The 16,385-nt window shown below is 49.1% G+C and overlaps 1 gene segment (V, D, J or C); it reads left to right on the plus strand.

Moving 5' to 3' along the window:
• The window catches only part of LOC125614677, an 86,651-nt gene extending 70,650 nt beyond the window's left edge, over nucleotides 1-16,001 (plus strand). Inside the window, 1 exon segment of the V gene segment in view lies at nucleotides 15,643-16,001. Within this exon segment, the coding sequence occupies nucleotides 15,643-16,001 (359 nt within the window).
• The last annotated feature ends 384 nt before the right edge of the window (nucleotides 16,002-16,385 follow it).

A 16,385-nucleotide genomic window follows, 5' to 3' on the forward strand; every position in this document is an offset into this window, starting at 1 on the left:
GGGCGCTCAGCACACAGGGAGCCCAGGGTCACCCAGGAGCAGGTGCAGAGGGAGGAGGGAGCAGCTCAGCTCAGGCCCTGAGGTCCCTGCCCACCAGCACCTCCTGACTCCACCTTGCCTGCAGATTCTCGAGGTCCCTCCTCTGCCAGACCCTCTGTGAGATGTTTCTTCTCTAGGTCTTGCTTGTCTGGAATTCTCTCAGCACAGACCAGGCAATTTTGCAGATGGAGATGAATTTTCAGGGACGTTTCCTGAACAGCGCCTTTAAGTGAACTGTATGGATCTTTCATTTCCTCATTGGGGATTGAATCCAGGGTGCTCAACCCTTGACGTCCATTCTAGGCTTTATGTGTCTTATTTGGAGACAGGTTCTCCCAAAGATGCCCAGGCTGACCTTGAAGTTATGATTCTCCTCCCTCAGCCCGAAGTGTCCCAGGGACTACAGGTGAGCTCCCCACACCAGCTGAACTTTACACACTCCTGACACCATGTCTCACTCCCTGCCTGTTCAGGTGATTCCTAGTCCCCTTCCCATGATTCCTTCCCTTTCCCCGTCCACCCAGTGACCTTCCTTTGCTGGATCAGGTCACAGAACACAGTTCTCCCTGGAGCCCACCTACTGCCAGAACTTTCCACCCCTGGGGACCATGTGCAACGTCTGGAGGGAGTTGTTTTCACATGTGAAGTAGGGATTTTCCGGGCTTCTCATTTTTATTGACCAATGAGGCTGCCACACCTCCAACCATCACAGGACAGCACCCACAGCAAGGAATTATCTGACATGAATATCTATGGACTAAACAGAAAAGGGTGACAGAAAACCATAAACTTTATTGAAATGTACAGAAATGTGTGTATTCAGAGTGAACCTTGGTGTGTGTGAGCTGTCTGTCCCTCATGATGAGGCTCTGTGACACCACACCCAGGGCTCCATATGGTGGACACACCCACTCCTCATGCAGCTGTGCAGGGCCTGTGGACAGGGGTGACCTAAGCAAGGTCTTCAAGAGAAAGGGGCACCCTGGGCAAGGACCCAGTGGGAAGGATGGTCTGCTATTCAGGTCAGCTCTGCCACTGGCCTCAGGCCCCAGAAGAAATGCTGTGCCCAGGACCACACTGACCCCATCTCACTATGAGCTGACCCTGAGCCTGAGAAGCCCCAGGACACTTGGCTGCTGAGGAGAGGCAGCTTGGAGCCTGCCTGGGTTTCCAGCCACTGTGGCTACATTTCAGGGTGACAGACAGGGACACCTGGGCTCTGTCCCTGCTCACATCAGTGCCCAGCCTGTCCTGAGGGTCTGGCTCCAGTCTGGGTGAGGATGAGCAGTGGCAATGTTTACATCCCAGATGGTCCTAAGAACTCAGCAGCTGTGGGAAGACATGAAACCACCAGTCTCCTATGATTTCAGCACCGACACCATCAGTCAGCACACTGGTGTTTTACTTTTGATTTTAATACACTTTTAGCTGTAGATGGGCACAATGCCTTATTTACTGGTTTGTTTCACCTGCAAAGCCAGCATGGTGTGGCTGAGGACAAGGTCACCCTCAGCAGGGAGCAGGTCCTGGCCTCCCTTGAACCAGGGCTGGGAACCTCTGGGCCCCTTGCTGGCTGAACAGGGGAAAACATGCCCTGGGCAGTCCTGGGTCAGGAGCCCAGAGCTCTCTCCCACAGGCCCTGCCCTGGAGGGTCTTTCAGATCTTCGTCTCTGCCTCTGAGCTGGGGAAGCTGGGCCTTGTTGATCCCTGGGATCCTGAAACACCCTCCATCCTCTGGGTGCAAAGCCCTGGGCTGCTCCCAGTGCAGCTGCTGGCCTCCCCCTCCTGGCCACAGCTCCTGGGCAGCACCACAAGTGTGCTGCTCTCCTGGCCAAAGTGCAAAGCACCAGCTCTGCCTGCACTGCCCCTCTCTGCCCCTCCCTGTCCTGCACATGGCCTGACATCAGTCAGGAGGTCACATACCAGAGCCTCACCTGAGCCCTTGAGATTGTCTGTCCCACAGTCTGCTCCAGCCTGAGTGAGCCCAGCTCCCACCAAGTTTTGGGTCATTTACAAAAGAGGTTCTGAGGATGGTACCTGGTATGTGCACCTGGGAGCTGGAGGAGAAACAGGGCAGCAGTCATGTTCATGGTGAGAGCAAAGCCCAAATACGCAGCTCACTCTTGCCAAATATGATCCGTTGTACACCTTGAACCACCACACCTGCTTCTGTGTGATTTTAGAATTGCATCATAGATTTAACTCTGATCCCTCTGTTATTGTTATGTGCATGTGTAAAACAAGCTAATGAATGATAAATGCAAAACAGAAAAAATAAACAAAAGAAATCTTACTTTTCTGAGTGCTATTAGTACACCTATCTGCCCCATGACACTCACCTGTACTTTCAATGCTCCTTTATGTGGCCTCCACCCAGAGCTGCTATATAGCAGGAGGACATGCAAATAGGGCCTCCCTCTGCTCATGAAAACCAGCCCACCTGACCCTGCAGCTCTGCACAGGAGCCCAGCCCTGGACTCCCAGCTCAGCCCACTCAGTGATCAGGACTGAACACAGCTGCTCACCATGGAGAGTGTGCTCAGCTGGGTTTTCCTGGTGGCCCTTTTAAAAGGAAATAAAGAAATACAAGAGATTAAGGCTGTTTTAGTCAATATTTTTGCTGTGATTAAAGACTCAACCAGAATAATTATAGAGCAGGAAAAGCTTATTTGAGGCCTCATGATTTCAGGGCCTCAGTTCATACACAGCAGGCTCCATTCCTGGGGGTTCAAGGTGAGGTAGAACATCATGGTTGAAGAGTGTGCAGGAGAGAAGCAGCTCACATGATGATCAGAAGCAGACAGAGAGACTCACTCAGCCCATACACAATATTTTCTCCAAAAACATTTCCCCAGTGACCAACCTCCCCCAGGCACAACCTAGCTGACCTCAGTCTCCACTCAGTTAATCTCATCATGGGATTGTTCACTGATTGTGTGCATAATGACCCACCATTTGTTCTCCATACCTTCTTGCACTGTCTCACACATGAGCTTGTGGGGGACACTTCATGGCTAAATCATCACACTAAGTGTGTGAGTGGACAGGAGTGAGAGGAAGAGTGGACGAGTGACAGTGTCCTGACCAGGCTGCCTCTGTGTTTGCAGGTGTCCAGTGTGAGGTGCAGCTGGTGGAGTCTGGGGGAGGCCTGGTGCAGCTTGGGGGTCCCTGCAAGTCTCCCTTCAGCTTTTACATTGACCTTCAGTGACTACTGGATGCACTGGGTCACCAGCTCTAGGGAGGGGCTGGAGAGGCTCTCAAATGTTACTAGTAGTAGTGGTGGTAGCACCTATTACCAGATACCATAAAGGGCAGATTCACCATCTCCAGAGACAATGCCATTTGCTGTACTGTTGTAGGGACAAATGAGGCAAGACACTGAAGATAGCAGGAAACAGTTTTATTTGGCTGCAGCCAGATTCAGAGGGTACAGCATTTGCTGTAATCAATCAATCCCCTGAACCCTGAGTTCAGGGAGTTTCAGAGTTTTATACCCAGCATGCAAGGGGAGGGTCTCAGAAGTTCACAGTCTGCAGAAGTTCACATAAAAGCAGCTTTTTCTTTCACTGTTCTGGGCAAGTTAACTATTCAAGGACCACACCTGAGAAGGGGAGAGCTTCTTTTCCTCTTTCTATCCTCCCCCTGCCAGCTGTTACCATGGAGCCCAGTTGTAACTTATCTTAAAAATGAGACATCTCTGTGAAGCCCAGCTCAAGGCCAGAGGCCTTGTTTGCACATTTCTTCAAAGTACTATAAGGGATATATTTGTGAAAAGCTAGTAAGGGGTGTCCAACACCTGGAGTGCTGGTATCTTCTCGGCCAGTGGCCAAGTAAACAGAGTGACATGAAAATAGGAAGTTTATGTACAATGGACTCTTTTGCTGACAGTCCTAAAATCAGCCATGGTGAAGAGGGCTTTTCTGTGGAGAAAGGGGGTTCCACTTCAATTCCCCCCTTTAATGATGTTCCCCATAATTTAATCCTTTAAATTTAAGAGCATCATTATCATTATCTTGGCTTAAAGCCTTATATAATGCCAAAACCTTAGTTTTTGTCATCTTTTCAACAGCAGCTTCTGCAGTGGACCCAGTAGTTTTAATGAACAGTGGAGCCAAACATGGGACCAATAAACAGGTTAACAGCAGAATACCCATTACACCAGTTAAACTTTTAAATCTACTAAGAGTTGAAAACCATCTCCCAAAAGCATGTTTGGGATCCAAACTTTAATGCCCTTTTAGGTATGAACTAACACGTGCTAGTTCTCTTGTGTTTGGGGCTATATTCTTAACTGTTTTTCTATTGTCATCCATTTGGATGCAACAATCTGAGCTGTTGAACTCTCCACATGTATTTTTTCCTCATCCAGTAAGTAATCTAATGCCAAGTGGTTTTGATAGTTAGCCACTCGCATCTGGTCAGTTGTGTGGCTAGGAGGTCAAAGGCTGTGGCAGTCTGATTAATAATAATTTCTAGTACAGCTTGTAAGTGAATAATTCTGTTTAACATGTAAATAGGAGTTCTATAGCTCCAACTGCCATTTTGTGCCCAGGTAGTGGGACCATAAGTGGCAATAATCCTCTGGGGTGGCCGGTTACCTTCACCCCAAGATTGGTCACTTCTGAAATCAAGTTTCTTTTTAATGCACCTCTTTTTCCTTTCCAAACAGTCATCCATCTATAACATTCCTCTGGTGGAACAGGTCCTAAGAATATGTCTTACCACCTCTTGGTTATAGTGGATTGTCTTGACACATGGTTCACATGATCTCCATGGTTGGAATAGGAGTAGGGCAGAAACCCTTAAGGTTATCAAAGGAAACCAAACTAAATAATAGACTAACATTTTGGTTAGCATAAGTTAAACAGCATAAATTAAAAAGCCAAACTAATAACACCAAAAAAATCCTAGAAAACTTATATAAGCAAGATTAAAAAAAACAAGAAAAAAACAAAACAAACAAAAAAAAAAATATATAAGTGAAATTTTGTTACCCAGAGTCCAGTCAGTAGGAGTTACTGTTATCAAACCAGTAGCAAAAACCAAACAGAGAATTACATATATATCTAGAAGCAAGGGGTGAAAATGTATTATAGTATAAGAACTATCTTAGAGGTTGAAGGAGTTCATTTGTTCTGGTGGGAAGTTTATCTTTCACGGTGCATTGATCAGCCAGTCCCTCCTGTGTGGCTAAAACAGGGCCATAGTCTCCTCAAGCTTTGGCTGTGCATAGACCAGTCAGCTTCCAGAGTGACTGGAGCAGAGCTGTTGTGCTTCTGATCCTCAAGCTTCTCCAGTGCTCCTTTTTCTTCAGGATGGTCAGCTTCAAGGGTGTAGCAGCATCTGGAGAGCACTCCCAGTCCGCAGCTGCAGGCGTGAGTCTGGTGTAGTGAATCCAGGGACCTATCTCTGCAAACTTTACTGCAGTTGGGGTGGATAAAACAATAGTGAAAGGGCCCTCCAAAGAAGTTCAGGGGTTGAATATTTTATTTTTTGACCCAGACTCAATCTCCAGGCTTGAAGGAGTGTGCACCTGGGTCAAATATACTGACAATCTTTTCTAACCCATTGGTTGAGAACCTGTAAAGTTTTCCCTAAGGCCTGAAGCTGTGGACTCAGGGTTAATTTTCCTATCTCTCTTAAGTTTCCCTGTAGTCCCCTAATAAGAGGGGGAGCCTCCCATATATTTTCTCAAAAGAAAAGAATCCAGTCCTCCTAGTGGGAGTGGATCTAATCCACAACCGTGTAATAGGGAGAAGTTCATCACAATGTAAGTGAGTCTCCTGACACAGCTTTCCCTATTGAGCCTTAAAGTCCTATTCATCCTTGAACTTTACCAGAACTCTGTGTCCTATAGACAGTATGTAACTTCCATCTGATGTTTACACTCTTGGTCAGTAATCATATCACCTCTGCCCAAAACCTGGCCCATTGTTTGAGCCAATAATTATTGGGACACTAAATCTGGGAATCATTCCCCAGAGAAACATCCTGGTTATCTCCCTAGCCTTTTCAGTGCAGGTGGGAAAGGCTTCCACCCAGTCAGAGTATGAACACACAAAAAGAAAAGTTATTTATAGCCCCGTGAGCATGGTAGTTCAGTGATGTTTACTTCCAAGTCTTCAAAAGGTGCTCCTCCTATATTTTGGATTCCTGGTGGGAGTTCTGGCCCATGACAAGGATTGTTGTTAGCACAGACCTCACATTGTTTGCAGATCATCCGGGTGATGCTTGTGAGCTGGGGGTCATAGAAATGTTAACTCAGAACTATCTTAAGTGCTGTATGTCCAACATATTTTCCTGTGAAACTGTTTGATAAAGACTGGGGCCCAAAACTCCGGGATGGCTATTCCAGCCATCAGAAAATCTCCACCATCTACCTGGGAGAAAATTTCCTTTTTCAGTCTTAAATCATTTACTTTCATGTTGGGAATATGTTGGCTCCTATTCTGTTAGCTAGTCGGCCAGGCAGAAGGGCAGCATTTAAACCTGGGACTGGATTTTCTTCCCGTTTCTTGCAGACAGCTAACTTGGCCTCTCTGTTAGCTCTTTGGTTGCCCTGAGAAACCACAGTGTTTCCCTTTCAATGACCTTGGCAATGTATAATCACATCCTTCCTGGGAGCCCACAGTGCACCCAAAAGTTTAAGAATTTCCTGCCCATGCATCATGTTCCCCCCCCCTTTTTTTTCTCCTGAGTTAATTAGCCTACATAAGGCCCTATGAACATGAAGGGTAGTGAATGCATATTTTGAGTCTATGAAAATAACCACACAGACTCCTGCTGTCAACTGAGGTGCTTAAGTCAAAGCAATAAGTTTTACTTTTTGTGCTGAAGTTTCCTGAGGAGAAGGTTGACAGTGAAGTCGAGAGTGACCACTGCATATCCAGCAAAACATACCTCATCTTTTATAAAACTGCTTCCATCTGTGAAGTACACTGCATCAGGGTCCTTGAGAGGCTGGTCTGTTAGGTCTGGTCTGCTGGAGAACACTTTATCCATGACTTCAACACATTTGTGATCAGGTTTTCCAAGTCCAATGGGCAGCAAAGTTGCTGGGTTTAGAGTTCTGACGACCTCAACATGGATATGTGGGTTTTCACATAACATGCCCTGATATTTGACCATTCTTTTATTAGTCATCCTGTAAGGGTCCCGCAAAACATCAGAGAAAGAGACCACCAAGTGACCCCTTATGCAATTGGCAGAAGGGGGGATTTATTGAACCAGCATGCTGGGGCTCTGTGCCCACTCAAGAAGGGAAAGCAGCCCAGAGCCCCGAGCAGGGGCTGAGCACTGCTTAAGTACCCTTTTTGGGGAGGGCGGAGGGCTTTGTATACATCCGAACAAATCATCATTAGGCGCGGGAAAATTGAATAACAACTCCTAAACATGATTGGTTCATTCATTGGCGGGAACAGGTCAGGCTGGAGTGATAGGTCATTCCTAAGGAGGGGGTTACATTTAAACGGATTGGTCCAGGCCCTGCAATGCCTATGTGTGACCACACAGAGCCCTTATTAAACAACCAATAGTCAGGGGAAATATTTACTGGGCAGTTCCAAGCATTGTCTCAACAGCTACAGAAATTTCAGGTTTTTCAGGTAGCATAGAAACCTAACAATGCCTAATCCTTTACATTTTAACTCAGACCTTGCAGCTTAGAAACCTTACAACACCCGGTCTTTTACCCTTTAACTTTTACGCTTTAACTTCAATTTCTTTTACCCTTACATTCCCCACTCCTTTTTCTGACTACTTTTAATCTTAAAAGTAATGCATCACAATTATTGAAGGGTTTCACATTTCATGAGTTGTTTTGTGTTCCCTGGAATCATTTTCAGCATGGCCTCCATTTTAGATTCCACTCGGTATTAGACCTCGATTTATCTGACTACACTGACTACCTAACTTAAAATCTGGCTTCAAACCAATAGTGTCTTTTATACTTTAACAATGTCAAAATTGAATGAGGAACTCTGACAACCAGTTCTTGTCCTGTGGCCAGTTTATCAGCTTCCAACATCAGAAGAGCTGTGGCTGCAAGGTCCTGTAAATCAGGTGGCCATCCCTGGGCTACAGAGTCCAGCTGTTTGGACAAATAAGCCACTGGATAGTGCCATGTCCACAGCATCTGAGTCAAAATCCCATAGCCACTCCAGATCAATCATGGACATACAGAAAGAAAGGCTTTGTGAGGTCAGGGAGCCCTAATCCAGGTGCACTGGTGAGTGCTTGTTTATTGTCCTCAAAGGCCTTTTGCTTAATTGACCCCCATATTTGAGGATCCCATTCTCCCCCCTTTGTAGCTTCATAGAGGGGTTTTGTCATAATTGAAAGTTGGGGATCCATATATGGCTGAACCCAGTAGCCCCCAAGAATTTTCTAGTCTGATGGCAGGTTGAAGGGACTGGAATTGAGCACATCTCCTGTTTCTTTTGAGGCTCAGTGGTTGTTCTGTTCTGTTGTTAAGTCAGATGGTAACCAAGGTATTTGACCTTTTTCTTGATATATATGGGATTTTAAGTCAGAGTCCAGTGCTGTCCCAAGGATGGTGTACTCGAGCCACTGGGAGGAACTGTCATTTAGGGAAGGGAGGCATACATAGAGCCTCTGGTGCTTTAAGATGCAGGAATGTTTCTGTTATCTCCCAGTGCAGGATCTTGGCTGCTAGGATTCTCCAACTCTTAAATCTAATGTAAATCTTAGCAGAGACTGATGACCTGGGGCATCATTTGTGTAAAAGGCACCTATGTAAATCTCATGTGGGCCGTCTGCCAAGGTTGGAGGGCAGCGGTGCGGTTCCGTGAAGGTCCCAGTGTGGCAGCCACATTGTGCCCACCTAGGTGTTGTTCTTTGCATGGCTTTCTCCTCTTGCCAGGTGAAAGCCTGCTCTAATTGTATATAGTGGCTGCCCCGCTTGTGTTTTGTTCAGTATGCCTGGGTGCATGGGGCTCTGTGCCCTTTCTGCTGGTGGCTCACAGCGTGTGGCTTGGAGCCAGGGTGGCATGTCCTTTTGGAGTGTGCACTCTATGGCCCACTACTGGCTGTTAAAATGAACATATTCCTGGTTCATTTGGGGGCTTGCAGCAGCTGAACCCTTCGAGGTGCTGGGTCCCATGCAACAGATACAGTTGTGTGTGTCTACAGGACCCCTGCCATATTCGTCAATCATTGACTTCTGAGCAAGTGGGAAGAAACTGAAAGGAGGGGCTGGGGCCAAAACATCCATTCCTTCTTTGCTCAAGGCTTAGCTGAGCATGGCAGTGGGTACTTGTCTGTCAGGGCCACTGGAGGCTTCTCATTTTATCTGGCCATGCTTTTTTCCTTATCAACATTTGGAGTATTGGCTTTGTTCTAGTGAGACCCCCCCCTTTGAGTGACCTTTGGATTTGTGGTGAGGGCAGCTGTAAGGAGATCCATCCTCTTTTTCATCTTTCTGGTCTGCCTGTCTTTGAGTCTCTGTATCTCGATTGATGAAAACTGTGGTGGCCACCTTAATCACGTCACTGGCACATTTCTCAGTAAAGTCCTCTAGGATTGTAATTTTTTGCAAATGGCTCTCTGAGCCTGTTCCACAAAGGCTGCATTGGTCACCTGTTGCTTCCGCCTGTGCATTTCTTCACTGACAAACTTGCATTATGGCTGCAATGTTGGTATGGTGCCTCTCTTCTCCCGGGCACCTCTGGGCAGGGAGAGGGTTGGCAGCGGCAGTGGCCTGGACATTTAGCTCTGAGTCAGTTGGGCACATCTCTTTTGATCACTGCTGCCAGTTTCATAGGGCAGAGGGGCCTTAGGCAGATGTGGGGCTGAGAGAAATGTTCAGGGCTATGGAGGGTGTGAGAGGGAGATGCTGGAGCAGCGGGAGGCTTATCTCGGCTCTGTTTGTCTGCAGATGCTTGGCTTTGGCTAGGGCTCAGGGCTGGCTCCGATTCCTTCTAACTCTTGGGCACAGACAGTGTTTGTTCTTTTTTTCCCTTCTCTGAGGTTTCCTATGAAGGGTTCTTGATATCTCTTTAGACCTTCTTCTTTGTTGGGCCCATCCCTGGTCTGGGTAATGGGCTGCATCAGATCAGTCTTGGCCCAGGGTTTCTCCATGTAGGAGGGAGTATGATTTTTCCAGCTTATGAGCTCAATGGTGGACAAAGGCTGGCACACAAACTGCCTTGTCCCCCTCAGGTGTTTCCCTCTGGTCAATATGGGCAGGTCCTTAGTCCCTTGCAGGGGCATCTGGAGAGTTCTCATCTGGGTTGTGGCTCTGGTCTTGGGACAAATCTCCCACCTTCATCTTGGGAGGTGAAAGAGTCTTTAGTCCTAGGAAGCTTTTGGCTCTGAGGACATCACAGAGGAAGGAATAGCCAGTATTGGGGGCCATCATTTGTTTCCTCTGAGGACAAGGGGGCTAGGGGACAATCTGTTATCCCCGTGGTCTTGGCAAAGTTGATCATGGGTCCTCTTCTGGCTCACGGGGAAAACTGTTTCCCTTCCTGTCTTTCCTAGTCAGGTTTTCTGGTTAGCTGCTTTCCGCTGGGTCTTAGAGACCACTGTGCTCCTGGCTAACATCAGCTTGGACTGTCCATCTAGACAGGCTCTCAACCAAGAGGGCTGTTTCTGTACTATCTCTTGCCAGCGATCAATATAAGAGAATTGGTTCAGGGGTTCCAACAACAATCAAAAGGACCTCAGCAATGACTCTCTCATCTAAAGATCCCTCTGGTGGCCAGCCCACATCTTGGGTGGGCCACTCTAATTCACAGAGTATGCAACCTTTGTGGAGTGAGTTTCACCCACAGTTACCAGGAAAACCTTCCTAAAGGTTTCTAACACACATTTTAGAAGGCTCAGTTTCCTTATTGTGCCTCCCATGTTCCACCCTGCATCGGTGTCGCAACACTTAGAACAAAACACATTTAGGACAAGACTCCTTTGTCCATCTCTGGCTGCTCCCCTCGCGGGGACTTAGGGCCCTCTTAGCCTTGTGAGTCGGTATCAACCCCAGACCTGGAGCTTTCACCTGGAAGTTGGTTGGTGAAATTCTGCAATAGACTGTATGAGGTGCCAGGGAACCGCGGATCAGGACTCTGCACTCGCTTCGGCCCTCGGGTTGGGTCGGAACCCTTCCCTTTGTCCGTCTCATTCACACACTTTCACACAGACATGTCCAGGACAGAATTTCTATACCGCCCAAATACCAACAATTCCAAACCGAACAGTAAAAGGAGTCACAGTTTCCCCTCTGCTCGCTAACCCTGAACAGAGACTACTCGGGCGACTCCTTGGGTCCGTTTCAGCTCCAACCACTTTGGAGGGTACTTGGGACCCAACAGAGGGTGATCAAGCCTCTCTTTCACCCTATTAGGCCTCGAAGGGGAAGACAGGTGGGCTACAGAACCAAATGGACCTGGGTCCTACCTGTTCAGCTAGGCGGTGCTCCAAAACCCTAATTCTGGTTCCTGCTGCCTGTGGGTTCTGTTGTGCTCCAGGGTGGGAGCCCCAGGGCGCTGGGTGAGTCGATCATCCTTCAGGCCAAGAGTGGCCTGGGCACGCCAAGGGGACTGCTGTTGCCCATTGCCCCAGGGAAGACGGTCCCTGGAGACAAGAGAGGCAGAATAGCCTTCCTTGCCTCCTCTGTCCCATCTGGGTCACCAAAAATGTTGTAAGGATAAACAAGGCAGGGCACCAAAGAGAGCAGGAAACAGTTTTATTTGGCTGCAGCCAGGTTCAGAGGGTACAGAATTTGCTGTAATCAATCAATCCCCTGAACCCCGAGTTCAGGGAGTTTCAGAGTTTTATACCCAGCATGTAAGGGGAGGGGCTCAGAAGATCACAGTCTGCAGAAGTTCACATAAAAGCAGCTTTTTCCTTCACTGTTCTGGACAAGTTAACTCTTCAAGGACAACACCTGAGAAGGGGAGAGCTTCTTCTCTTCTTTCTATCCTCCCCTGCCAGCTGTCACCATGGAGCCCAGTTGTAACTTATCTTAAAAATGTAGACATCTCTGTGAAGCCCAGCTCAAGGCCAGAGGCCTTGTTTGCACATTTATTCAAAGTACTATACTGGATACGTTTGTGAAAACTAGTAAGGGGGTGCCCAGCACCTGGAGTGCTGGTATCTTCCCGGCCAGTGGCTAAGTAAACAGAGTGACATGAAAATAGGAAGTTTATGTACAATGGACTCTTTTGTTGACAGTCCTAAAATCAGCCATGGTGAAGAGGGCTTTTCTGTGGAGAAAGGGGGTGCCACTTCAGTACCTGCAAAGGAGCAGTCTGAGTGCAGAGGACACGGCCATCTCTTTTTTTTTTAATATTTTTTAGTTGTAGTTGAACACAATATCTTTATTTTATTTATTTCTTTTTATGTGGTGCTGAGGATTGAACCTGGGCTGCGCACATGCTAGGCGAGTGCTCTACTGCTCAACCACAACCTCAGCCATTGGCCACCTCTTAATGAGCCAGAGACCTTTGTGGAGATCTCAATGTGAGCAAGACACAAGCCTCTCTGAAAAGGCACCATGAGCCAGCAGGGGGCGCCCAGCACACAGCGAGCTCTGGGTCAGCCCTGGAGCAGGTGCAGAGGGACCTTGAGGGCTGCTCCCCTGTTGGTTGTGGAGGTTCCTCTCTATCCCACGGGTCCTAGGCAGTACATTTCTCTAGTTCATGGTTTAGTTTTATATCTGAAGATTCTGAATAAGATCTTCACTTTGTTATTTTGCAAAGGGAGAGGATAAAGGGCTATTCAGAGCCCCAAACCACAGGCTTCATTTAAAAGCAGGTGCAGAGAGAGGTTGAAGCTGGTTCTGTCCACACTGCTGGAGCTTTGTCTTCACCCATAGATCCCCAGTGATCCTTTCCAGACAGAGATTCCTGGTCCTCTGCTCCACTTTTAAATTGGTACATAACCACTGCAACAGAGCAGAGATTCACCCTGTACAAGCTAGGGTGAGGCCACACCTGCTCCCATGAGTGACATCACAGTAAGCCACATGGTCTCCTGAGCCCTCTTCAGAGTTGAGGACAACACCTGCTGGGACACACAATCAGTTCCAGGGTTACTTGCTCCTCTGGACTCAGAGTCAGACAATATGGACAGTGGGTTGGGACACAGCTCACTCTAGGACACACAGAGTTCACAGTCCACGTACATCACCAGTGGCCACCAAAGGAGGGACTTATTCCACATCCTGTCCCTGAGGCCAACCAGTAATCAGAATTTCTTCCATCATCAGGTCACAGAGACTCAGAAGGGCTCCACAGTCCAGCACAGGGCAGCGTGGCCCCCATCACAAGTGTGCACAGGCAGAGCTCATGGAGCCTGATCCCTCCAGAGAGAAGAGCCCTTTAGCAGAAAGAGCAAGAGGAGAAGGTCCCCAGAGGTATGGGGCTCATGTGCCCTGTCCTGCCCTAAGTCCTGTGTTAAGACCTTCCTGCAGAATCAGGAGGGATTTCTCATGACATTCCACTGTGACGTCCAGTCTGTGCACCATCCTCAGACACAGAAAATTTGAGGGACCCTTTGAGTCCCCCACAGTGATGTGTACAGAGATGTGGGTGGGTGCAGCAGAAGTCAGCTACCTCGGGGGAGCAGGAGAGAGAGCTGAGTCAGTATCAGGACTCAGCAGGGAAAGCTCCACCTGGAAGCTTAACATTAGCCAGCACCAGAGGAAGAGGCACCCAGGGGCTTTCTCAGCACCGTGCTAAGAAGTGGGGCCAGAGGAGGTGGGCTAGGGGTGTGGGCTCAGCAGAATGTCCCAGGTCATAAATGCCCAGGTGATGATGGCTGAATAAAATTAATCCAAACTAACTAGTGAATGTGGCATTGGCTATCCTCAAATAATTGGAACAGTCTTCCTGTGAAGCTTCTGAACTTGGCCTTGTCTTTCCTGGGATTAGACACATGATGTGACCTCTGTGTCTGTCCCTGCTCTGCTCAGGCTGCCTGCTGCTCCTAGGCTCAGCTGGGCAGGGTGCACATTTCTGGACATTCATCTGCTCCTGTATGTCCCCCTGTGACTGGGGAAATACATACAGGTGGCCTCATGGCCACTTGTATTCCTAAGGGCTCAGAAACACCTGGTTGAGCAGGTGTTATGTCTTTCATTCTTTCCCTCTGTGTCACCCATAACATAAATAATTCTTTCCTAAATGGTGGCTGAAGAGTCCCACAGGCTCCTTGTTCTTTCCACCTGAGGAGTGCATTCACTGCACCTTGGTCAGGTGTTCCTGGAGCATCTGGGCCTCACAGTCCTGGGGGCTGCATGGTGCTGGGGCCACTCTGGCAGCCTGGACAGCTGAGGGGCTGCTGGCAGAGCAGCAGAGGTGCAGCCCATCTGTCCCCAAGGGCTGCCTGGGGTGGCCCCCAGCAGGCCCAGGTCAGCAGTGCAGCAGGCCCCATGAGTGCAGAGGTGGCTGTCAGATTAGAGGACAGCACAGGGCAGGCAGCACCTGGGGACAAGGGTGAGATGCTCTCAGCACCCAGGGCTGGCTTTGCACCTCCACAGGGACTCTGTGCAGTGGCTGCTCAGGGCCTGCTCAGCTGCCCTGCGTCTGTGTGGACACAAGAGGTGCATTCTGCACGCTCCACATGCAGACCACAGGCTTGGCAGGCACGGTGCTGGTGCTGGACAGCAGGAGGAACACCTGCTGCTTTTCTTCCCTGGAGGACACGTCCACATTCTCTGTCCACAGTCACGCCCTGTTCCTGGGTAATTCTTCTCCCACCTGACACATCAACACATCAACTGCTGTCAACCTGGCTCTGCTGCTCTGGGGGGACTCAGGGGCTCCCAGCAACAGCCTGGACACGCCTCGCCCCTCCCTGCACACGAGCCTCTCACACAGCCGGCTATTTCCCTGGGATCTTTATGTCAATATGAACTGAGGAGATTAAATCCCTGGAAACTGACCAGGTGGCAGCATTACCAGGACCAGGAATTTGCTGTCATGGTTCACATATGAGGTGGCCCACAAGCTCACTTGTGAGACAAAGGAGAGAGGACTAGATTACCAGAGCTCAAACCTACAGTGGATTAATCCACTAACATGGATTGACTCCTGTAGGCAGGTGGGGTATGGCTGGAATACTGGATCACTGGGGTGTGACTTTCGGGGACACTCTGTGTCCCTGTTGGATGGAGCTCACCTGCTTCCTGGTGGCCATGTCCTGAGCTGCTTTCCTCCTCCACGCCCTTCTGCCATGGTGTTCTCCCTCCATGGCCAGAGCTAAGGACTTGCCACCATGCACTCCAACCTCCTAAGTCATGACCCAAGGGAAGCTTGTCCTCCTCTTTGTTCTCAGAATTTTGGTCAGGTGACAAAACGCTGTCAAATATTGATATATTTTAGGAGGTTTTCTGATGGCCGCATCATACATCCACTAAGTTTCTCTGATTTTCACGAACACATTTTGCTGAATGGTGAAAGCAAACTGAAACCCTGGCACAGGTGACGTGTTACAGACCTCACACCTGGAACAGGTGAGGTGGGTAAGACTGTCACATGGAGGGCTCCAGGATCTACACGTCAGGAGGTGGGGTCATCAGACCTGGATCCTTGGGGAGGTTGTGACTGAAGGTGACTAACAGGGTGTGACTGTTCTTGTCCCCAGGTGTCCTGTGCCAGGTGCAGCTGCAGGAGTCAGGACCTGGCCTGGTGAAGTCCTCACAGACCCTGTCCCTCACCTGTGCTGTCTCTGGATTCTCCATCACAACCAGTGGTTATGGCTGGAGCTGGATCCGTGAGCCCCCAGGAAAGGGGCTGGAGTGGATAAGGTACATAAGTTATGATGGTAGCACTAACTACAGCCCATCTCTCAAGAGCCAAGTGCCCATCTCCAGAGACACGACCAAGAACCAGTTCTCCCTGCAGCTGAGCTCCCTGACCAAGCAGGACATGGCCACCTATTACTGTGCCAGAGCCACAGTGAGGGGACCTCAGTGTGAGCCCAGACACAAACCTCCTTCCTGAGCTCCAGGCCTGCCCCCTGCTCCAGCAGCCAGTCCCTGGGCAGCTGCAGAGGACTCACATGGGGAAGGCTCAGCAGGCTCTCAGACACCTCCACCCACCACAGCCATGAACCTGACCCTGCCAGGTGCTCTTTACACACTGACCTGGGCTCACCCTCCCCAGGGCAGGCAGCTGTCAGTTCACACCAAGGCTGCAGCCTCCTCTTCCAGACCAGAGCACGGGATCCCAGAGTCCTCAGCCCATGTCCACACACACACACACTCACACACATTAACACACACTCACACACACACACACACACACACACACACTCTCACACACACTGCTTACACACACACACTCACACCACCCTCAACCCACTCACACACAGTCACACACACACTC

This window comes from Marmota marmota, unplaced genomic scaffold (assembly GCF_001458135.2).
Source record: "Marmota marmota marmota unplaced genomic scaffold, marMar, whole genome shotgun sequence".
Classification (NCBI taxonomy): Eukaryota; Metazoa; Chordata; class Mammalia; order Rodentia; family Sciuridae; genus Marmota; species Marmota marmota.